The following is a 25,029-nucleotide window of genomic DNA, read 5'->3' on the forward strand; positions in this document are numbered from 1 at the left end:
AGGAAGTATTTAATATCATTTATTGTAAAAAATGTTGTCTAACATTGGTTTCTAAGGTTTGGAGTTATGTCCAACTTCCACACTACTCTAAGGAAGGAGCAGGCTTGCCCTCCACATCCCTCCACAGAACTTCTGTTGAGCATGCCGCCAGAGTTTTGACTTACATCCAAAGGGAATTTTATATCATTTTGAGTGGGAACATCAAACTCAAATTTCCTACAACTAAGCAAACTAGAAGACAGGACTTGGGAATCAAGAAGCTTCACTATTATGACAGCAAGCCAAGTTGCAGCGGTGGCAGGGACCTGAGAGGCCTAAGGCCTGTATGGGAGACACTGGCCTCATACCAAACAGAGAAAGCAATTTTACTGCATCCTAGAATGCGGCACCAAAACATAGAGCTGTTGTCAGTTATGGAGGCTAAATGTCCTGGTTACTTCCCTTAAGTGACCTCTCAGCCAATGCAGGGGTAAAGTTGGAACAGCCAGAATGTGGTTCCATAACAAGCACTCCACCAGGTTTTCATCCCTAAGTATCCACCAGCTTGAACAAACATCTAGTAGAAAAGGAAAAACTGTACTTAATTGAAGGCTTAGATATTTACAGTTTTATTTTCACCTGAGAGAAATAACGTATCTAGGGTGAAGCAAGGAGGAGCTAGTTTATGAACATATTTAGTAGATAACATAGCATGGCCACCTCTCTGTAACCCCAGAGGCTTGGGCAAGGTTCTGATCTCAAGGATGTGGCCCCAGATCTGTCCATGGGAATCATTCCTGCCAGACCAAAGAGGGAATTGATGGGCACAACCGAAGGGCTCAGCCAGTGACCCTGCACTGAAAGGAGCTCTGGTTATGAGATTTCAGTTACTATGTATGCACCATTTTGAGAATGGGCTACTTTGATAGCTCTATTAGGTACAGACAAAATGCTATTTTACTTTTTAATCCAATTAGGACTTGCAAAAATAAAACCATATTTCTTCAAGGATCAGCTTTATTCCCTTTTGGCTTTAAAAACATGGTGATTGAGAGCTATTTCATTCTAAGATCTTTGAACAAATGTTTGTCACTTTCATGGCCCATGTCTGGTGATCCCTTAGGCAATTGCTGCTATGGGAGATGGCAGGATATGGAAGTCACCCACTGGAGCTGGGGTGGCATTGGGGCAGGTGGTGTGCATAAAATATAGATCCTGACAGGAAGAAAACATTCTGAAGGGTCAGAATATATTTGAAACTCATGCCACAGATACTAGGTGCCATTTTTACTTTATTTAATGAAAAAAGGGGAGGAACAACAGTAATTTTCATAATACAGAGAAAACAAGTTAGCACTGAAAATAAAAAGAAGGCTGTGTACTTGCCACCAATCTGCTTTGCAGTTCTAGGATTAGTAAATTTAATGCAATCTGTCATTTGTATTTCTGTTTAACAAATTTATAGTTGGCAAAATTAGGGATATGAATCACCACAAGTGAACTACAACTATGAGGAAAACCTATATAACCCATTAAAAAAGTCAATTAAAAATAAACCATAAATATGTGATGCACATTAGTGTAACAAAACCATTTTTGTAAACATTTTCTCCACCATAACATGGGCATGAGGAAAAAGTAAAAACACTGCACTGAATACAAAGTTACTCTGATTTAAATACAGAAAGGTATTAGTTATTAAAGCTTTGATTAAACGTAGACATATTTGTGTTTTGTTTGAAGAGCACTGCTATAATCGTTTTCAATATTCCATGTTTAGTGGTTATCACTGTAATACTGCTTCCTTTATGTAATTTTGCTGTCCTGACACTTTTGTGAAGTCACTACCTTTTTAAAGGAACAAAATCTTCCCTTCTCCAGAGAATGAAATTTTAACAGCTCACAGTCTTCTATGGAGAAACCTAATTGGGCACCTGCTTCAAACTGTAGCAATACAGTTTGGCTGACTTGGTGGTGAGGCCAAGAAGGTGACAACGCAGTCAAGGAGGACAACCTACCCCACAAGGACAAATGGATGGGCCATCTGAGGAAATGAAGCCCCCCAGTGAATTCAATTCTCTTCGACTCAAACACCAAGGGAGTGTCAGGTGGGTGACTGGGGCAAGTAGGACAGGCACTATTCTGCCTTGCGCTCAGACCCCATCACATCTCAGGGAGAACCCAGTTTTTGACAAGTTCTAAACAGCCAGTAATCCCAATGGAACACCATCTGCATTATCTGCATGACACCCCCTTGCATGATCAATATTGAGGTTCAAGTATGTGGAAAATTAAATCTGTGATGCCTTGTCCTTTTACATCTCTTCCATGCTGATATCAGAAGTTTAGAATTTTCTCAAAGATACCTGCCCAAATTTAACCTCTCCAAAGCCATGGAGGACGGGGTATAATGGACCCAGATAGCCACTTCTTTCTTCTCTTGGTGCATATACATGTTCATGGTGGCACATTGTATCTTACTTGAAAAGCCAAAATGTATAGAAAATCTCCAACAATGATTTGGTTTTGAGTCAAGTCCTGTGATGGTGGAACCTAGTCTATCTCAAAAGTCCCTTCCAAAGGTGAGATTAATTCTTCAATCTTCTTCTCTATGTTAACAACAAATTAGTTGAAAAGAACTAGTTTTTTCTACTTTGGACATCAGCATTACTCCAAAGTCATACAAATGGACAAATCATTTCCATTGCCTTGTCCTTCCAAAAGAAAGGAGTGCTTTCTCAAGTGTATCTTGCCTTTATGAGTATGTACAATCAGCTGTTGTTATTGCATTTGTGAGTGCATTTATTTTTTACTAGATTTTCATAATTCAAAGAATAGCCTTTGGCAAAAATGCCAAGCCAGGAGAAAGAGGGTAACAGTGGTCAAAGTGGATGCCAAATAAGATCAGAATGCTGGGCACAGCCTTGGCAAATAGGTGCAAATGACTTATATTTTGGGGAGGTAAGTTCTCCATCTTCATGTTATAATAGAAAACTAACCACAAAGAAGGATTAAGCCTATGAAACACTAAACTTCTGTTTGGTGCAGAGTTCAAAGCAGCCCTCATAAAGTCCTCCCACTTAGAACCCAACAGGAAAAAGGAAGATGGCAGAACTATGATGCTGAGGCTTGTTCCTTTCCCAAGAGACTGCTACCCTTGGAGGAACTGAGTGACCATGGAGCCAAGAAACAAATTATCACCCAAGGTATTTATTACAATGTCATGAACATATTCATGAAGTTGGTTTAAGAAACAGAAAGAAAACAAGAGAACAAGTGAAAGAATGAGAAAATCCAGGGCCTTGATATTACACCTAAAACAAAGGGAGAAGATGTCTTACAAATAAGCAGTATTAACTACATTCTTAAAATAGTTTTAGTGCATTGCATTTTTAGAAAAGGGAAATACCCTCACCCCCCTGGAAAGGTTCCTGAAAAATGAGCAGTTTGTGTGACTATTCTGATATGACCACCTGTCTGCTAACAAAACCCTGAACTGAGAACAATGAGACCCCTTATGTTGTAGGCTACAGTGGTCCACCAACCACTAAGGTTAATATATGAAAACAATGCTTTCTGCTCTCTCTACTTAGAAAGAAGATTGCATCAGTCAGCATGATGAAGCCCTATGGTTATTTCCCATCTTCGGAGACAATTTCTCATGTGCCTACTGAGACCTGTGACAAATAACAGTCAAACTTCAACCTGATAGTTTTGGTATTAAGATTAAATTAAACATTAATGTTTTCCTCCAAAAACATAAACAAAACCACCTCTTAATGCATTAAAAACAATGAGGTAGGCAAAAAAAAATAGTATGTGGTTGAAAAATAAATTTTCCTCCGCCAAGTGCGGACTGTGGTAAAACTGTTGTCGCCCTTCTAGGTTTAAGCAAAAATTAAACCTTAACTGAGGCAGTGCTAATACTGTCACACAACAAAATTCTGGCCATTAGACAAATGCACACATTTTCTTTTTCCTTTTTTTTTCGTTTTAAAGAACTATCTACTCATGATTTAGGCAAAATCTGGTACACAGAAAAATGACTGAGTTCATGATGAAGCCAAAAGAAAAAAAAAAATCCAGATAAAATGGGACACCCATAACCCACCCTATCCTGCCTCCCAAGCCCCGCCCACAAAAAAGTTATCCTAGTAACTGTGTCTTTCACATTTTATAAATATTAACTTCTTAAACCTGCCCCTTCTTCTTTGTCCACATATTATCACATTACAAAAAAGAAATGTCAATTAAATACATTGTTAATGTTACTATATTAAATCTGCTCTTACTTCAGCAAACTGCTCATTAAGACCACCACTCTACACCCCCTTGTGCCCACTTGCAATAAACCAACAGCATTTTCACGGTCTCTACCTTCAGACACCCAAATGACAGAGTCACTCAAAGACAAGGAATTCTGGAGCTGCAGGAAAGGCATTTGCTCTCTGGTTTGATGCTTGATCCAAAACACTGATAGCACCTGATGGTAGAATCTGAACAGCACCAGCTGCATTGCAGCCTTGATTTATTTTTGAGCAAGAAAAAAAAAAAGAAAAAAAAAGGATTGGGGATAAACTGGTAGGAAGAAGAGGAACGAAAGGAGAAAATCCCATGGGCGCTGTCTGCGCAACACAGCTGTCCTGGACTGCCCCGGTGCAGCTCTGAGCTCCAGTTGCAGGAATTCCAAGTACTCAGGATCTGGAAGACTCTGAGGCCAGTGATCCTCACTGCCATGCTTCTACCAGCTCAGAAGAGAAGTCCTGCCCAATGTCATAAAATATACCTGACTGCTGCCACCAGACCGAACAGAGGCAAAGAACACCTGCAAGAGCAAGAGAAAAGATGGGGTTTACTGTGAAAACACAACACTGCCTGAAGAAGCAAAGTTTCCTGCAGTTTCCAGACAGGTAACCCCAGGCCACCAACAATCTCTACATCTTCACATGCAGAAGCTGAAATCCAAAATGTTCTTTTCAAAAGAAAATCTGGGATGACATCAATTTTTTAATTCATAAGGAATGATCATCTGTAGCCAATTTTTATTACAACTATAAGAAGGCTAACTGGTCAAATAACTCCTTGTACGTTGCCATATTTTGAGAACTTCAAAAGGAAAAAATGACGTTTCTGAAACTAGTTTATTTCTTTTACTTCTACTGCAAACATATTCTAAAAGACAAATGTGTTAAGAAAACTCAATGACCAATGGGGAGGACTCCTTAGCAGCCTAATTTTTCTCTTTTAAAAAATTAAGCTAAAAACATATCAGTTATTTCATGACTCTATAAAGTAATTTTGTATCTTTTATTAATATACTCTTGGGAATATGATATCATAAGAGATGAAATTATTTAAGTATCAGAAGTTCAAAAAATATTATATTCATGGCCACATTAAATACACTTGGAAAATATAAGCCAAAAAGCTGGTAAAATCCTGGATAAGGTCTGAGGTTGTATGGATTTTCAAGGTAAAAGATCTGGGAGATATTACGTAGAGAAAAAAGTTACTCCATTAATAAATGGCCTTCTGGATTGCAGGAGAAAGTGGGTCAGTTGTGATGTGGCTTTTGTGTGGAGTATGCAATTGGGTGGGCAGGAGGGCCAGCTGCGAAGTGATCTACTGCTCTCCACTGTAATCTGAGAAGTCAACCTACAGGCTTGTTGCTAAGATATTCATTATATTTTCGTATGAAGCAAGAGGTGGAAATGCTCTTAAGAGGCAAATTTCTAAGGATGCCTCTTAAGAGGTTGTAATTGGCTGCCTCAGGGAATAAGGCATGCTTTTATCCAAATGAACAGGATAGAAAGTGGGGCTTGGCAAAGACCAGCTCCCCTGCTGATGTCCTTCCCAAAGTAGGCAGGGATGAGTCAACACCCATGGTCATCTATCTACTCCACTCCAAAGCTGGTTTTGGGAGGGAATCCCTGCAGAGTGAGTAGGACAAGGATTAAACAAAGATGTGGTCAGTTTGAAAAAGAAAGGTTGTTATACTGGGGCTTGGATGCCCTGGGGTCTCAGCTACAAGAGGTACTTGTGTTTCTGTATAAAATGATTTATACTCTTAGGCATTTCTGACATGCAAACTGTGAAATTACTGCACTAATCAAAAGGCAGACTAACAAGTGGTATCTTTATGATAACACACCAGGGGAGAGGGACCTTCTACCCTCCCCAAATCTGCATGGGTGGTTTCTTCTAATCACAAAAGAACCCCATCCATTTAAGCCTGGCTGCTTTGAACTGCCCTATACCTAAGCCAAACACAGTCTAGGAAGGTCACCTAATGGGGTTTTTAAAACACTCTATATGATAATTTCTGCAAAGATATGTCTCTATCTCCTCATAGGAAACACACACACACACACACACACACACACACACACACACACTATCCCAAACCCCATAAACAGGTCTAAAAATCCACTACTAGAAAGTTCCTTGCGCGCGCGCACACACGCACACACACACACACACACACACACACACACACTATCCCAAACCCCATAAACAGGTCTAAAAATCCACTACTACAAAGTTCCTTGATGAAATTATTTCAGAATCTATCAAAACCCCAAGGAGAAGCTTCACCAAACTCCATGCAAAACAAACCATTGCTAAAAGACAGTAGTAACTAAAAACAATCTATAAGGACACCATTACCTTGTCATTGCGTTCACACAAGAATTTCAGTCTTTGAGCCCTTTTGTGCATAAACACACCATCCAGGTGACCAGTTTCCACCGACCGGATTTCTATGGCCTTTTCTCCCCAGCCCATTGTCTGATTGGATCGAATATATGCTTTTTGAGAGGGAAAAACACGTATTGTCAAAGATAAGGAAACAGCCATGAAAAGATGCTGCTGTTAACACATTCTCTCTCTCCAATCCCCCCCACCCCCAACATCTAGCATTTAAGAGTATTTGTTTTAAGGAACTCTGCCTTTGTAAACTTTTGTTCTATCCTGGGAAACTGTAATCTGAATCAATGGTTGAATCTATTAATTTCCTTGAGTCACTTCTTCCTTATCTTGAGCAATGACCCAATGAGTTTACAGTTTACTGCTCATATTTTCATCAAATCAGTCATGAAAGGAGGCAGGAAGAAGAAATGACAATTAGACAGAGACAATGACTTAACTGCAACAAAACCAAAATTGTTTGAGGATATAAACTTAAAGCCATGAAAATGTCATCTATCCACTATCATTTCTGCATCTTTCTTCATGAATGCATTTCAGGATACAAGAGGTTGTGTCTCTGGTTGTGGGTCTGCCACTTACAAGAAGCAAATCACATACCTTTCTCTGTCTCCCTTTACTTGCCACAATCAGTCAACAACATCTGTCCTACTTTTCCTGAATGCCGTAAGGATTAAATAAAGGATTGTCAATAACAAGAGTCTTAAAAAGTGTTCAATAATTACTTGAGTTTTGTTCTAAGATAGTCCCATGGTCTACAATCTCACTTTCCACCACCTATTACCAACTACTCTGTTGATAAACACATGCAGTTTTAGAGAAAGCTCTACTTTTACAAATGCTGCCTTCTCCTCTGAGTGATACATACCTACAGATGTTGGCATCTCTCCCCACTGCAGGACCACATCCTTGGTGATCCTTCCATAGGTATTCACATAAACCCCTTCATCTTCATAGCACACCAGAAGCTCCATCCCATCTGTGTTGGGGAGGATGATGATTGCATGGGGTTTGATGCTACACTGGATCTAGAGAACAGGAACAAAGTACAGGGAAGCAGGTTTGTGGCTATTTCTATCCTGCAAAAGTTCTCACCAAGACTGTCTCGGAGAATGCACTAGTTCATATTCCTAGAGATAAATACAGCAACTGGATAACATTTTGGAAAATCAAATGCAATCTATATCCCAAAGTCTACCTTTTACAGGTCATATACTCTGAGTTCACATTTTCTGAGGTCCTTGGAACACATTAAGATTGTAGGTTCCATTTAAGAAACTACGTTCCTCAAATCACTCCCAAACCAGGGATTTTCTGACTTATTTGCAACTGCCCCAATCCATCCCATGTTAGTCAAAGCCAGGGCTAAGAGGTTTCAGGAGGGCTTCAGAGGAGCCAGGAGAGACCATTTCCACTTGTCTCAGAGCATGGAGCTATGACAATGGCGTGGCACTTAAATACTCACCCCCACACAAGGGGAGGTAAGGAATCCCTGCTTGTGTTAGTTCACTAAGCAGAGTAAAGAAAAAGTCAAAACAAAATGAAGCCAGTCAACCAACCATAGAGTGTGGGTTCTTTCTTACGTGTGTTGGTAGATAAATGTCATAGACTGATCCTGAATCCACATCAACAGCATGGAACCCAGTACAGGATCCATAGATCACTTTCAACCTCTGGCCTTCCTCCACAGTGAGATCCACCAGTAATGGCTTATGTACCAATTCTCCAAACGACTACAAACAAGTACAAACAAGTAATCAAGAGGGAAGCAGTAAGATGAAGTAGACCTTATTTCTAATAGGTCAAACTAGAGAAGCCAAGCCCAAGTTACAACCAAAGGTAACAATACTTTAAAAGTATGTTTTTAATTTATCATGCTTTTGTTTGTTAACAAGAACTTAGAAAACACTTCTTCCAGAAGCCATGTTCCAAATTCTCCCTACGTATCCCAAGAATTCTGCTCTGTCACTTACTATTCTGTTGTATGTCTTAGTGAGAAAAACATGAAGATGAAATAATCAGGACTTTCTAAAGCATGCTATTCAACTCTTCAGAGGCAGACAATGCACAAAGAGGAGGAGTTGTAGGAGTCACTGAGAATCTTATCGGCATAATTATCCCAGTAACTATTTGACTTCTATTTGACATTATTAGACTTCTACTTTCATTCCAACTAGAATGGTATAGTGACAAAGGGCTGCAATATAAAGGCCGGGATGGCCTTAGTTCTTCATTAATATCAGTACCTACAGCTCACAACACAGATTGAAATAAGGTATTAATAGCAACTAGTACAGTATCTGTAAAATAAAGAATTTATTAAGAACAGATATCAGAAGATCACTGTAATTTATAATGAATTACTTTCATTCAATAATACATAGATTTATTTTTGAAGCAAATGTGACAATCCCATTTAGCCTGCCTAACTGGGAATTAAGCAATAAGCAATCTAAATATGTCAATTTTCCAAATAATTAAAGCTTATCCTGAATAAAATATACCAAAAATATTTTTAAAAATAAGTAAATAGAATCATTATGGATGAAAACATCTTAATTTCTTACCCTCCACTAAACAGTCCCAGGGACTATGCTCAAGGTTTAGTGCCTAATATTAGAAATTATGTTATTAAGTTATTTATAGGATCTAATGTCACATTAATATCATTTTAATTAAAAATTTCATACATAGGTATTTAGTACAAATATAAATATATTTATAAATACTATAATTTATAAATATAAAAATATAAATATTAACTATAAATAAAAATATCCATATAAAGTAAATGTTAATATTTTTCTACAATTTTCTTTAAATGAAAGCAGTACATTATACATATTTTAATCTCCTTTTCTATTTAAGTTGTAATGCTACTCATTCCTTGTCCTTCAGACTTTTTGTAATTTAATTTTTAATTAGTACTTTACTGAATATATACTTTAAATTAATTAATTTGATTAGTACTCTTGAATATATACCTTAAAGCTGTCAATTGTTGGATACTTTTTTGTTATCTAAAGATTTATACATGTATATCCATGACTTTAGGTGGAAGGTCAGGGTCAGTTTTTTAAATGGAGGTGGTGTTATTTTGTCTTTTCCGTTGTTAACATATTGGCACATTGATCACAGCATCTACACAACATTCAGCCCTCTCCATCTCACACTCTGAGGACTTGAAAGCAGATAGCTAGGCTATGACATTAGAAATGGCCACTCTTATGAAAAGTTAAGCACTCTATTAGTAGGCAACTTTTAAATGATCAGTTTTAACTGTTCAGAGCCTTTAAAATTATTCCCTGGTCACGTGTGCATGGATAATGCTACTTTTAAGTGCACCTGATGTTGTTACCTTAAAGGCCATAAATTTGTGATATGGCTTGGGTGCCCATGCATAAACTTCCACAGAATTCTTCAAGGCAATTACGAGAAATTTGATTCTTTCATATTTTACTGAAAAAACAAATGAGAGAAACAAGTCAGTATCAACATGGAACTCTAAATTCTTTTGGTTGTCTTTCAAACTTTATAAAAACGACTTCCAGTTCATCCAAACCAACAAGTCAAAAATGTTGATCGAGATCAAGCTTTACAATTTCCTTTTCAAGTTCTTTAATGTGTAATTCCTCCTGTTCCTATAGTTCTTGATGCTGTGTTGGACTCAATTCCAATACTCTGGTTACCACCACTGAGTACTTTCACTAATGTTCCTAATCTTATGTCGCAAGTATTTAACTATCAAGAGCAATGCCAGCCATACCACCCTAAAGTCTCATGGGCTCAGTGTTACTTGAAAAGAATAACTGAGACTCATCAGTCAAGAAGCTTCTGAATCACATAAAGAGGTAGATCACTCCCATGGCCTCTTCTGAGTCCTACATGGAGCTTACAGACTGAGGAACATAGAAGGCTATACCAAAATATTCATTGACCGAGTGTGAATTCTATCTATTTCTGTGTATAAGAACAAGTGTCACTTCAAATCACTTCTTGAGCTATAGAGGTGATAATTGCTAGGATCGTTCCAAAAGCTGTATACCAAAAGAATAGTAGTAAAGAAAATCTCCATCCCTGGCTGGTATGGCTCAGTGGATTGAGTGCCAGCCTGCAAACCAGAGTTGTGGGTTCAATTCCTAGTCAGGGCACATGCCTAAATTGCGGGCCAGGTCCCCAGTCGGGGGCATGTGAGAGGCATCCACACATTGATGTTTCTCTCCGTCTCTTTCTCCCTCCCTTCCCCTTGCTCTAAAAATAAATAAAATCTTTAAAACATTTGGAAAAAAGAAAATCTTCAACTTGTAAAAATATATGTATACACACATGCACACATCCACACATATGCACTCACAATGATACCCACAATGAGCACAAACATACACGTTCACACATCCCCCCACACAGGTACACTGCAGTGCACCCACATAACACACATACCGCAGTGTACACACACTGACACATGTGTGTGCACACAAATTCCTCCTTTACACAGCTGTTTTAGGTCTCTCACAGCCAGGTAATTCTGCTTAAAAACAGACACGCTGAGGGGCCCTGAGCACATGTGACTTCTGATCAGACCCTCCAGTTTCTTTACAAGTTATCTAAACTCACACTATGACTTGACTCTTCCTTTGTATATGAGACTACTTGTTAACTTGATACCTCTCCTTGTTAAAGTCCATATACTGTCACTTCCAAATAGTTCTGACATTAATATTAAGACACAAAAGATTACAAAAGGTTGTCCGAACTAGTGCTATTTAATTGGATTTTCTGTGACTTTGGAAAAGCTTTATACTTGTATTGTTTAACTTGACAGTGACTAGTTACATGTGGCTATCAGGTCCTTGAAATGTACTAATGCCAATGAAAAAATAAATTTTGAGGTTTATTTCATGTTAATTAATTTAAATATAAATTTAAATAGCACACCTGCTTACACAGTACAGCACAGGTCTTGATAAAATGAATACAACTTGTTAAATGTATAAAAATAACAAATGAATGGTATCACACAGTCATTATCTCCAGAAAATGTTGTGATTCATTATGCAGGAATGAGAAGACTGAGGGTGGTTGTTTTTCTTTTTTTTATGAAAAACCACTTTCCCTCTAATACATCTGCCTCTAGCTCCCTCTGTAGGATAATCTATTCATAACATTTCAGCTCTTTATGAGCTTTTTCATTAAATTTAACCTTGGATGATTTCAGTTCTACCTCAACAAGTAAAACTGTTTCATATACACATAACAAAGAAAATTCTAATCCCAAAATCTATACCAAGGTGACAGTATTATTTTTTGATATCACTTAGAATCATTCTAATAGTGGGGTGGCTCCTATAATCATTATTAACCAATGAACTGAGGGTTGTGGACAGACTACTTAAATGAGAAAATAGTATCAAGAGCTGTAACATCCCTGAGAGCAGAGAACTATAGTATACATTTTCATAAATACAGAAAAAAAATCATATAAGCAGAAATCATGTTCACTAGATCCCTTACATTAGTAAGTCTTATAGACCATTTGGTGATCTCAACTTCCCACTTCAAATGATATGTTAGAGTATATCACCTCTCCCATAAAACTTTAATTTGACTAAGCTCCATTATTTTCAAACTTTGTACTGATATTTTATTTTTATACACATACTTTTGTTTCATTCTTGTGAGATATGATTTCATGAGAACCACAGAATGCATTCCACAAAGAAAAAAACACAGTTGCCATGTGATGCTGAGTGGCCAACTAGATTCACTTACTGGCTAAGAGCAGAGTAGCTTTGCACAATGCTCTTAATCCAAAATAACAATGATAGCTCCTGGGGCAAATCTCATACATTCTATCAGACTGCCAAGGACTCCTTAGTCCTCAGTCTTTTAAATGGAGAATAAGCCTGAAGCACAAAGGGGAACTCCAAATAGACTGGCTTTCCTTTGGCAAGGCTTTCTTAAAAGTTTACTTGGAACCACATCTTACAGAGAAGATTGTGAACTGTCAAAGAGAAAGGGTGAAAAGACTCTCTCACAAGATGAGCTGCATGGATGAGACAGACAGAGGGCAGAGTGAGATATCTGTTCAAAGAACAGGAGAATTTCAAATGAACTAATTAAATCCTGGAAGAACAAAACCCTTATGACTGTCCTGGAACTCACCAACTTTATAGTGTACACATCCTTCCAAATCCCCGACAGTTGTCCACCCCTGCTTCTTCTCAACTTCTGGATCATTGTGAAGGATTTTGTTTCTTAACCAGGACAAATAGTAGACACGTAACTTATCCTTTTTGCCTAGCAAAACAAATACAAATATTTTACACATATATTCAAAAGTAGTTATCATCATCAATAAGCACAGTAACCAAAAGAAACCTCAATAAACAATAAATATCACAGCCAAAGGGAACCATTTTGTATCAATTTTACTAGAAACCAAATTCAAGCTATTTGGATGGACTTATGAAACTCAAGAATTATCATGAGCTATAAGGGGAGATTTTAAAAAAGTATTTATTTATTTATTGACAGAGGGGAAGGGAGGGAGAAAGGGAAAGAAACATCAATGTGCAAGAGATACATGGATTGGTCAGTTGTCTCTTGCACGCCCCCATCTGGGGACCCGGCCCACAACCCAGGTATGGGCCCTGACTGGGAATTGAACCAGCAACCTTTCGGCTCACAGGCTGGCACTCAATCCATAGCCACACCAGCCAGGACTAAAAGGAGAGATTTTAAAAGAATAAAGAACTCGCACTTATGTGGACGAACAGTATCAATAAACCAAAGTAATACAAATACCTTCACAACAATACAATCAAGAGAGCCTGTAAGATAATTTTACATGTATTATGTCATCTGATTCTCAAAACCTTCCAACAGAGCTGTTATTTACCATTTGATAGCACAAGGGTTAAATAAATCACCCAAGTGAGACCTGAATCCAGCAAAAGGCGAGCCATTAATTGGAGATGTGTGTAACTTACAAAGCTGAAAAAGGACTCACATCTAGAATCTGTAAAGATCTCTTATAAATCAATTAGAAGATAACCCAACAAAAAAACTGGGTAAGCAACTAGAATAAGCAAAAAAAGTTATCTCACAGATACATAAAGAGATATTTGCTTTCAATAGTCAGTCATAAATGTATATTAAAACCATAATGAAATACAATTTCATATACCTCTCAGTGTCTAGAATTAAAAAGAGCAAAAATACTGAAAGCAGGAAACATGTGGAATAACTAGAAATTTCAGAAATTAGTGTCATAAACTGTTAGAATCACTTTGAAAAGGTTGGTATTATCCACTAAACTAGGATATACAAAATGTATACCCTGCTATGATGCAGTAATTTCTCTCCCAATATACAAGTGTGTATATGGTCCCCTAAATACTTGAGCAGGAATGTTCAGAGCAGCAATGTTCATAACAGTCCAAAATAGAAAATAACATGAATGATGAATGTTTATCAATAGCAGAATGAGTGAATAAATTGTGATGTGGTTGTACGTAAGAATAAAGAGGAAAAAAATACCACTATAAACCAAAAAAAAAAAAAAAAAAAAAAAAAAAAGGTCTATGACCATATGAATAGATGCAGAAAAAGCATTTGACAAAAACCTAACACTCATCTCATGATAAAAGAAAAAAAACCTCAGGCAAATAGAAATAACGGGGAACTGCTGCAATTTGATGAAGAACATCTACCTAAAACTTACAGCTAACATCATACCTAATGGTGAGAAACCAGATACTTTCCCCTTAAGATCAGGAAAGGAAGGGAAGGATGTCCCCTCTCACCACTCCTATTAACATCACACTGAATGTCTTCTATTGCAATAAGACAAGAAAAGGAAATAAAAGGTTTACAGACTGGGAAGAAAGAAATAAAACTACCTTTGTTTGCAGAAGATATGACTGTCTAGGTAGAAAGTGTCAAACAATTAGCAAAAACTTCCTAGAACTAACAGTGATCATAACAAGGTTGCAAAATATTATGTTAATACATAAAAGTCAATGGATTTCCTATATACTTGTAAAAGCAATTGGAAATTGGAAATCAAACACAGTCTGAAAAGGCTACATACTGTATGATTCCCTCTATAATAGTGAGGAAAAGGCAATATAGAGATAGTAAAAAAGATCAGTTGTTTCTAGGGGCTCTGAAGTCTGTTTGATACTGTAATGGTGGATAATTATGTATTTGTCAGAATCCACAAAATGTACACCAAGAGTGAACCCTAATGTAAACTATGGACATTAGTTAATAATTGATTCATCAATTGTAACAAATGTACTAAGTCAATGCAAGATAATAGGAGAAACTGGGAGTGGCTGGGGAATAGTATGGGAATTGTCTACACTTTTTGCTCAATTTTTCTGTAAACCTAAAAACTACTTAAAAAAAAAGTAGCCAGACACAAAGGAATACCTATCATTTTACTGTTTATATGACTTTAGTTCAATGAAGGCAAAACCAATCTAAGGTGTTAAAGTCAGGGCCATGCTTCCCTGTGGGGGAAAAGAGGGCTGTCTGTGGCTGGCAGGTAGCATGAGGGAGCTTCTGGGGTGCTCAGATTGTTTCTTTACCAGGGTGGGGGCCACATGGATGAATTCTAATTGTGACAATTTATTGAGCTGTACACTTTTTATACTATGCCTTATACTTCTTTCTAAGTTTTAAGAATTTGGGAAAATACTAAATGTGGAAAATAGTTAACATGTTAAGTGAAACAAAGACCACATCATTTTATGCACAGGGTTTTATTCCCATGTTGTGAGATATATTTATAGAAAAGAGAAGAAAATACAATAAAATGTTAGTAAAAGTTATTCCCAAGATAGGGTTACATTTATTCTTCCTAAATTTTTCTATTTTGGAAGCTTCCTACAGAAGATATGTATTACTTTTATGACTTTAAAAGCTATTAAAAGCTACTAAAGAAAAATTTAAAAAATTAGACCAAAAAAATTATCACTGGTATCAACTGTTTATCAATCCCCATGAATCATCATGTTCACTTAGTCAAGAATGAAGTTGAGATCATTTTTAGTTGCAGAGTTATTTTTTTATTTCAGAGTTATTTTAGATGCAGAGTTATTTTTCTATTTCTATTTTTCTATTTTTCCACCCCCATCAACACTCAAGTTTAAAATGGTTGTTTTCTCACTTAAGTGTGACGGTGAAACTTTTGTATTTCAACACCTTTACTTGAAAACTAAAGTAACTGCAAGAAACTTGTTACATATAAACAAATATAACAAGCTTGAGTTAGTAGGTAACTAAATTAAAATCACTACTGGTTATTAGAAGACCCATTTAAAGTCTTATAATTTTATATACTCTTGATTCCCAGCACTAATACAAATTAATAGGAAATTATGATCTATGAAAAATGGATATCTATGGCCAAAGTTAAGTAAGCTACAAAAATGTTTGTAAACAATGTTTACATAAAAGGGGGAAAAGATAAACCAAAAGACTTAGAGCAGAAGATAAGTAAATAGTAACATATCTGTGCAAAGAAATACTTGGTAGCCATGTAAAATGAATATAATGAAAGAATGTTTAATGACACTGGAAGAGCAGGCTACATGGTTTAGATCAGTAACACCAGCTCTAACTTGAGGACAGTGGTTTCCATGGGTGAGTGGAAGGGACTAACTGTGTACAACAGTGTTTTAACATCTACTAAAACCAGTTCGTCAGTACATGGGTGTCATATTTTCTCATTATTCTTCTCTGGATGTTTGAAATAGTTCATAAACATTTTTTACACAGGTTTTTTTCCCTTTGTAAGTGGGTATTTTGAGTGTACATAAGTGTAAAAGATTGCGAGTCAAAAACTGAGAAATCAATACATGTTATCTTCCCTTTTTATTTCTCTTACTGCTTTTCTACAGTAGTTTCTTTCTGAATAATGACCATTTATTGTATCTTACTTAAAAAGTGCTTTCTGAAAAGAAACTTAAAGTGTTAATTGATGTAAGAAAAAATACATTACATTTACTATCACGGCAAGGAATAGCTTCTTTTGCATGAAAGAATACCATGGAGGAAGTGAACCCAAACCTATGAACTGGATGAGCCAAATTAAACCCAGCAACCAACAGAGAACAGTGTATGGGTCATTTGGGAGATGTCAATTACAAAACGAATGCTCCTGTGCCTTTTAAGACAGCTCTTAAGAGGAGGCCCAGGTTAAGTTGCACATTTGGGTCCCCTCTGAGTAAATTTTCCTACCACATTATCATAAAATTACCCTACGGTCTCATTTAGACATTACTTCAGAAAATGAGCTAAATGAATCTTAGTGCTGGGAAGTACTATGTTTCAAACGGTACTATAATCCTGCTTTACCAAACAATACCTACCAGATATAGTCACTAAGACATTCAAGCCTTCAAGGACATCCATTTGCTGAAATCGTCTTCGGTTGATCAGAGGATATACCTTCCCTTGGCCACTTCTGTCCAGCAGCATCAGGCCACTTTCGGTACCCACTAACAAATTCACTCCTGTTTCAAGGACACAGAAAGGCATAAACTTTACACCATGCTTGGCAGACAGCCTGCTGTATGGAAAGGATAACACCACCTACTTGGCAGAGTGTGCCCTTAACCACCCACAAAAGCAAATGCTTAGAAGAGCAACAGGTTAAAGTAATGAAACTGCAAGAAATCACCATACAGAAGTAACAGTGAAATAATTTAATTAAACATAAAAAAGGCCATAAGGGTGAAAGTGAGCAAGCCTCATGACTCTGACTTCTTCCAAACTCCGCCAGTTCCTGTGCTTCCTCATCTCCCCAGAATGTTTTGAGCCCACAGTCTCCTTGGTATGAGAGATTCTGCACCTTGTTTGCCACAGTAGACATCTGAACAAACCTTTGTGTCTCATACCATGATCTCCGATGCTTCTATTATCTATCATTATTTTCATCGGAATGGCTATGTATAGCCATTAAATGCTTAACAGTTCATGACAATCTGGCTTCAATCACTCAGTTAAAGGTTTTCTTAAAGACCATTCTCCCTCATCAAGAAACAAAGATATGCATTGTCCTCTGTCACTCAGTTTCTCAGTAATATTAACATACTGTGACCTCCCCATGGGACCATGCCAGCTTTCTGATAGCATGTTGAATGTCTCTACACTCTCCCCAGCTGCATTCCTCTCCTTCCTCCTCACTTCCACACATCTTCTCTCCTTAAATACTGACATTTCCTTTGCTGCTTATCTGCTGCAGTAGCATCTCAGAACTATCAACTCCTACCTCATTCCCCACCCAGAAAGAAATCTCTGCTTTCTACCTGCTGTAAATTTCTGCTGACACCAGCATGTCAACTGTTACCATTTCCATTAACAGCACCAACCTCTCCCAGAACCACTCCCTCAAACTAGACAAACTTATCACCCAAACCAGAGGGACCTGCTTCTTTTTCTTTCCTTCTGCTTACACCCTACTTCAGGCTTTGTCCATATTAAAACAAAAATCTAATGAACAGAGACCTTAACTGAGACTGCTACAACACCTTCCCCTCCACTTTCTTATTAATGCACATCAAAAATCCTACCTTCCCAACATAGGAGCACCCAAATATATAAGGAAAATCTTCGAGAATATCAAGAGAAATATAGATAGCAATGTACTGACACTAGGGGATTTTAACATGGCACTGTCAACAATGGATAGGTCTTCCAAACAGATCATCAACAAGGATATTATGGAACTGAATGGCGCATTAAATCAACTGATATACATAGAACCTTTCATCCCAAAGAAGCAAAATACACATTCATTCCAAATGCACATGGAATATTTTCAAAGACAGACCACAAAACAAGCCTCAACAAACGCAAGAAAACTAAATCATATAACGAGCATTTTCTTGGACCACAAGGTCTTGAAACTAGAAACCAACCTCCAGGAAAAAACTCAAAAACATTCAAACTCATGGAGACAGAACAGCATGCTATTAAACAATGAAGGGGTCAATAATGAGACAAAAGAAGAAATCAGAGAGAAGAGGAAGATGGCGGAGGAGTGAATGGGACTCACCCTGACCTCCTCCCAAGACCAAACAGGAATTGAGACTAAATAGTGGAGAAATCACCTGGAAAACAACAGAACAATAGAGGGAGAGTAGCCTTGGAGCCCCGGAGAGTGGATTTGACTCTCACACATCCCAATGGGTGAGAAGTGCGGTGGAGGCTCGAGAGGGTGGGCTGGGCACCCTCAGGCACCAGCACCAGAGGGACATTGAAACGGCCAGTTGGAGCCCCCTGAGAAGAACAGGGCCTGAACCATAAGCAGGGACCCATAGACTACGGGAGCTAAAACCAGGAAAACAAACAGACAAAACACAACCCCGAAAAGCTCAGGGGGGCTCTCTGCCAGAGAAAGGCGGCTGGGGATGCAAAGAGACATTTAAAGGGCCAAGACAGAAATTTGCTGTGGCAGCCACCCTCCTTGATCTCTGGGTAGAGACGGCAGCACAGTGGGCTGGTGCCTGGGAAAAGATTGGTGAGGAAAACTCTGTGAAGAGAACTGAGATGGTGGCTGGCGGAGCCCAGCTGATAACTCACCTCCCACTCTGCAGCTACCATCTGGCTCAGGCATAAGGGAACAAATTAACCTCCCTTTTGTGTGCTCTGCACACAGCTTGTGCGCGTTTGAGCTGGGGGGCTAAGTGCAGATGAGCTGGAAGAAATAGAGGATCCCTGGCCTAAGGGTTCACACAGCTGCATAGAGAGCCTTGGGGAGAGACTAGAGACGGAGGCGCAGGGGAAAAAACGGGAGGAGGAACAGGGGAGTCCCAATTCCCTCCCCATTAGGTAGTTTCCATTTTGAACTAGGAGGAAGTACCCGCAAAGAAGCAGAAGGAGGGCGGCACGGACGGACGAGCCAGATGGCCCACAATTACAACGCGGTCCGCAGAAATAGTGGATGCCTGGCAGAAGGGGTAACAGAACTGCTCAGAGACCCCTGAGGAGAGACCGAAGACAGAGGTGTTGGGGAAAGAATGGGAGGAGGAAACGAGGAGTCTGGACTCCTTCTTCTTTCGTAGTCTCCATTGTGAAGGAACAGACCACACCCCCAAAGAGCCAAAATCTGAAAAGCACACAACAGACAGCCCAAAACCACCCAGTGCAGGGGCGCACACTCGCGCCGACGGGGCCTGCGAGGGAGTGCGCAGATGGGCGAGGGCAGGCGTAAACCAACCCGCGTGGGCCCAAGAGTGCAAAGCTATCCTCAAAAATAGTGGATCCCGGGTCGAAGGGGTCACAGAGCTGCCCAGAGTCCCTGGAGGAGAGACTGGAGACAGGATTAACCGGAGAGTCAGGGAGCTGACTTCTTCCCATTTCCGTAGTCTCCATTTGGCAAGGGCAGGCGATGCTCCCGAAGAGTCAGAAGAAGAGAAAGCACACAATAGAAGACCCTAAACTGACCGGTCCCGGGGTGCCCACTGGGCGCGGGCACCAACACAAGTGCCTGAGGTTGGGCGAATAAGTGCCCAGACGGGCTGGAGATCCTATTGGGCCTCAGAGCGCGCTCAAGGAGCCAGCGTGAGAGTGCAAAGTGATCCACAGAAATAGTGGACCCCTGACTGAAGGGGTCACAGAGCTGCCCAAAGCAGGAGTCAGACACAGACAATAGACTTCTGGAAAGCTCAAACAAACGACCCAAGATCATATAGGGTCAACAACTGACATCATCAGAGCCAAGCTGAGAAAGAAAACTAAAGAAAAATGAATGAATGAATGAATGAATAAAAGACTTACCTAATACCATAGAGTTTAATTCACAAAGTTAGGAAATCTAGACAGCCCAACTGAAGCAGAAGCAAAAATAAATAAATTACCGAACAGACTCTCACAAAAATGGGAAGAAAAAGAAGTTCCCACCAAATGAGCTGAAGAGAGGAATCCCCACAGAGAGAGCTAAATGAAATAGAGGAAAGGGAACCACCAGATACTGAATTCAAAACAATGGTCCTAAGGAAGCTCAATGAGCTCAGCAAGCTCAAAGATAACAATGAGACACTGCAGAGAAACTATCAGGATCTTACAACAAACTATATCAACCTGGGAAAGGACATAGAAACTATCAAGAAGACACAAGAGGATATGAAGAATACCATTTCTGAATTGAAGAACACAGTAGAAGGAATCCAAAGCAGGCTGGATGAAGCTGAGAATCGAATCAGTGACATGGTGGATAAAGTAGAAAAAAGCTCCCAGAAAGGACAAGAAATGGAAAAAAGACTCAAAAACAACGAAGAGGCATTTAGGGAAATGCAGGACAACCTGAAATGCAATAATAGCCACATAATAGGGATACCAGAAGGAGAAGAAGAGGAGCAAGGGATAGAGAACCTCCTCGAAAAAGTAATGATGGAAAATTTCCCCAATTTGAGGAAAGAAAAGGTCTCATGGATCCAGGAGGCACAGAGGGCCCCGCTCAAGAGAGACCCAAGGAGGTCCACTCAAAGACACATCATCATTAAAATGGCAACTATCAAAGACGAGGAAAGAATCCTCAAGGCAGCAAGGGAGAAGGAGAAAGTAACATACAAGGGGGCCCCAATACGGCTAGTAGCTGACTTCTCAACAGAAACACTACAACCCAGACGGGAATGGCAACAAATATTCCAAGTCATGAAAAGCAAGAGCCTACAACCAAGGTTGCTCTGTCCAGCAAGGCTCTCAATTAAAATAGAAGGGGAAATGACTTTCACAGACAAAAGAACACTAAAAGAATATGTCTCGAGCAAACTAGCACTCCAAGATATGCTAAAGGGACTGGTTTAAGAAGATGAAGGAAAAGAGTGAGAAAAAGAAAAACACAGGTAAAAAGAGAAAAAATGAATAGGTTTCTATCAGTAATAGCTCTGAATGTAAATGCACTAAATGCCCCAATCAAAAGACACATGATAGCTGAATGGATAAGAAAACATGACCCACACATTTGCTGCCCACAAGAGACCCACCTCAGAGCCAAAGACCTACACAGATTGAAAGTAAAGGGATAGAAAAAATATTCCAAGCAAATGGGCAAGAGAAAAAGGCCGGGGTTGCCATACTTCTATCAGACAAAGTAGATTTCAAAACAAAGGCCATAAAGAGAGACCCAGAGGGGCACTTTATCATACTTAAAGGAAGTATCGATCAAGAAAACATAAACATTGTAAACTTCTATGCCCCCAATATATGAGCATCCAAATATATAAGGAAAATCTTGGAGGACTTCAAAAAAGATATAGACAGCAACACACCGATACTACGGGATTTCAACACCCCACTGTCAAAAATCGACAGATCTTCCAAACAAAACATAAATAAGAATATTGTGGAGCTGAATGACGCACTGAATCAAATAGACTTAACTGACATATATAGAACCTTACATTCCAAAGAAGAAAAATACACATTCTTTTCAAAGGCTCACGGAAGTTTTTCAAAGATAGACCACATGACAGGACACAAAGAAAGCCTCAGCAAATTCAGGAAAATAGAAATAATATCAAGCATTTTCTCAGACCACAAGGACATGAAACTGGAAAACAACCTCAAAGAGAAACTTCAAAAACTTGCAAACTCATGGAGACTGAAGAGGAGACTATTGAACAATGAATGGGTCAATAATGAGATAAGAGAAGAAATCAAAAAATTTCTGGAAACAAATGAAAATGAACAGACAACAGTCCAAAACCTATGGGACACAGCAAAGGCGGTCCTGAGAGGGAAGTTCATAGCAATACAGGCTTACCTAAAAAAGACAGAAACATTTCATATAAAAGACCTAACACTACAACTTCAAGAACTGGAGAAACTACAACAAATAAATCCCAGAGCAAGTAGAAGGAAGGAAATAGTCAAGATTAGAGCAGAACTGAATGACATAGAGATGAAAAGAACAATTGAAAGGATCAACCAATCCAGAAGCTGGTTCTTTGAAAAGATTAACAAAATCGCCAAGTCTTTAAGCAGACTCATCAAGACAAAAAGCGAGAGGACCCAAATAAATAATATCAGAAATGGAACAGGAGAAATAACAACTGATACCACAGAAATACAAAGGATTGTCAGAAACTACTATGAACAATTATATGCCAAGAAATTGGAAAACCTGGATGAAAGGACACATTTCTAGAAAAGTATAATCTTCCAACACTGAAGGAGGAAGAAACAGAAAGCTTGAACAGACCGCTAACAGCTAGGGAATTGAAGCAGTAATCAAGAAACTCCCGGCACACAAAAGCCCTGGGCCGAACGGTTTGACAAGAGACTTTTACAAAACACTTAAGGAAGATCTAACCCCTGTCATTCTCAGACTATTCCAAAAAATCCAAGAGGAGGGAAGACTCCCAGACTCTCTTTATGAGGCCAGCATCACCCTAATCTCAAAACCAGATAAAGACCCTACAAAGAAAGAAAACTACAGGCCAATTTCGCTGAAGAACATAAATGCCAAAATCCTCAACAGAACATTGGCAAACCTCATCCAGCAATACATTAAAAAGATTATCTACTACGATTTAGTGCGATTCATTCCAGGGATACAGGAATGGTTCAATATACGCAATACATCACATAAATAAAAGAAAGGACAATACCACATGATCTTCTCGATAGATGCAGAAAAAGCATTCGATAACGTACAGCAGCCATTTATGATCAAAACACTCAGCAAAATGGGAATGGGGCATTCCTCAATGTAAGAAAGGCCAAATATGAAAAACCTACAGCCAACATCATACTCAACAAGCAAAAACCGAAAGCTTTCCCGCTAAGAACACAACAAGGATGTCCGCTTTCACCAGTTCTTTTCAACATGGTATGGAAGTCCTACCCACAGCGGTCAGACAAGAAAAAGAGATAAAAGGCATCCAAATAGGAAAGGAGGAAGTAAAACTATCATTGTTTTCATATGACATGATAGTGTACATAGAAAACCCTGTAGACTCTACCAAAAAACTACTCAGCCTAATAAGTGAATCTGGCAAAACAGCAGGATAAAGGCAATATTCAGAAATCAAAGGCATTTTTGTATATCAGCAATGAAACAGAAGAAGAAATCAGAAAAAAAAATACCATTTGATATAGCATCAAGAAAAATAAAGTACCTAGGAATAAATTTAACCAAGGAGGTAAAAGACCTGTACACAGAAAAGTATACAACATTGAAGAAAGAAATTAAGGAAGACACAAATAAATGGAAGCATATACCATGCTCATAGAATGGAAGAATTTATATCATCAAAATGTCCATACTACCCAAAGCAATTTATAGATTCAATGCAATCCCTATTAAGATACCAATGATGTATTTCACAGAAATAAAATAGACGTTTCAAAAATTTATTTGGAACCATAAACGACCCTGAATTGCCGCAACAATTCTGAGAAAGAAAAACAAAGTAGGAGGGATCACAATACTGGACATCAAACTATACTATAAAGCCACTATACTCCAAACAATCTGGTACTGGCACAAAAACAGACCCATAGACCAGTGGAACAGAATAGAAAGGCCAGAAATAAGCCCAGGTCTATATGGGCAACTAATATTTGACAAAGGGGGCAGAAGCATAAAATGGAGCCATAATAGCCTTTTCAACAAATGGTGTTGGGAGAGCTGGACGGCTACATGCAAAAAATTGAAATTGCATCATCAGCTGACACCATACACAAAAATAAACTCAAGATGGATAAAAGACTTAAATATAAGTCACAACACCATAAAGGTCCTAGAGGAGAACATGGGCAGGAAATGATCAGATATCCCACGCAGCAATTTTTTTCACCGATATGTCTCCTAAAGCAAGGGACATAAAGGAAAGAATAAACAAGTGGGACCTCATCAAAATAAGAAGCTTCTGTACGGCTAAAGAAAACATCAGCAAAATGAAAAGGGAACTAACTGTATGGGAAAATATATTTGGTAATGATACATCAGATAGAGGTTTGATCTCTAAGATACATAAAGAACTCACAAGACTCCACTCCAAGAAGATCCAATAAAAAAATGGGCAAAGGACTCGGGCAGACACTTTTCCAAGGAAGAGATACTGAGGGCCCAGAGACATTTGAAAGGATGCTCAGCATCACTAGTCATCAGAGAAATGCAGATCAAAACCACCATGAGGTACCACCTCACACTGGTCAGAATGGCCATCATAAACAGATCAACAAACAACGGGTGCTGGTGAGGCTGTGGAGAAAAGGGAACACTAGTACACTGTTGGTGGGAATGCAGACTCGTGCTGCCACTGTGGAAAGCAGTGTGGAATTTCCTCAAAAAGCTGAAAATGGAACTGCCTTTTGATCCAGAGA

The 25,029-nt window shown here is 38.7% G+C and overlaps 1 protein-coding gene across 39 annotated transcripts in view; it reads right to left on the reverse strand.

The window, feature by feature from the left end:
* Window positions 1-1,262: 1,262 nt before the first annotated feature.
* The window catches only part of MAP4K4 (mitogen-activated protein kinase kinase kinase kinase 4), a 234,604-nt gene continuing 210,837 nt past the window's right edge, over window positions 1,263-25,029 (reverse strand). For 20 of the 39 annotated variants that reach the window (XM_054578022.1, XM_054578017.1, XM_054578013.1 and 17 more), the window contains 7 exons: window positions 17,064-17,207; window positions 12,847-12,981; window positions 10,043-10,143; window positions 8,268-8,417; window positions 7,553-7,712; window positions 6,646-6,785; window positions 1,263-4,804 (listed from right to left, as the gene is read on the reverse strand). In XM_054578022.1, the coding sequence (XP_054433997.1) occupies window positions 4,721-4,804; window positions 6,646-6,785; window positions 7,553-7,712; window positions 8,268-8,417; window positions 10,043-10,143; window positions 12,847-12,981; window positions 17,064-17,207 (914 nt within the window). In that variant the 3' untranslated portion in view covers window positions 1,263-4,720. Of the gene's footprint in view, window positions 4,805-6,645; window positions 6,786-7,552; window positions 7,713-8,243; window positions 8,418-10,042; window positions 10,144-12,846; window positions 12,982-17,063; window positions 17,208-25,029 lie in introns of all 39 variants that reach the window. The other 19 variants (XM_054577997.1, XM_054577986.1, XM_054578023.1 and 16 more) reach the window with 1 other exon arrangement.

This window comes from Pteronotus mesoamericanus, unplaced genomic scaffold (assembly GCF_021234165.1).
Source record: "Pteronotus mesoamericanus isolate MK-2021 breed Mesoamerican mustached bat unplaced genomic scaffold, CSHL_Meso_final contig_48, whole genome shotgun sequence".
NCBI classification, from domain to species: Eukaryota; Metazoa; Chordata; class Mammalia; order Chiroptera; family Mormoopidae; genus Pteronotus; species Pteronotus mesoamericanus.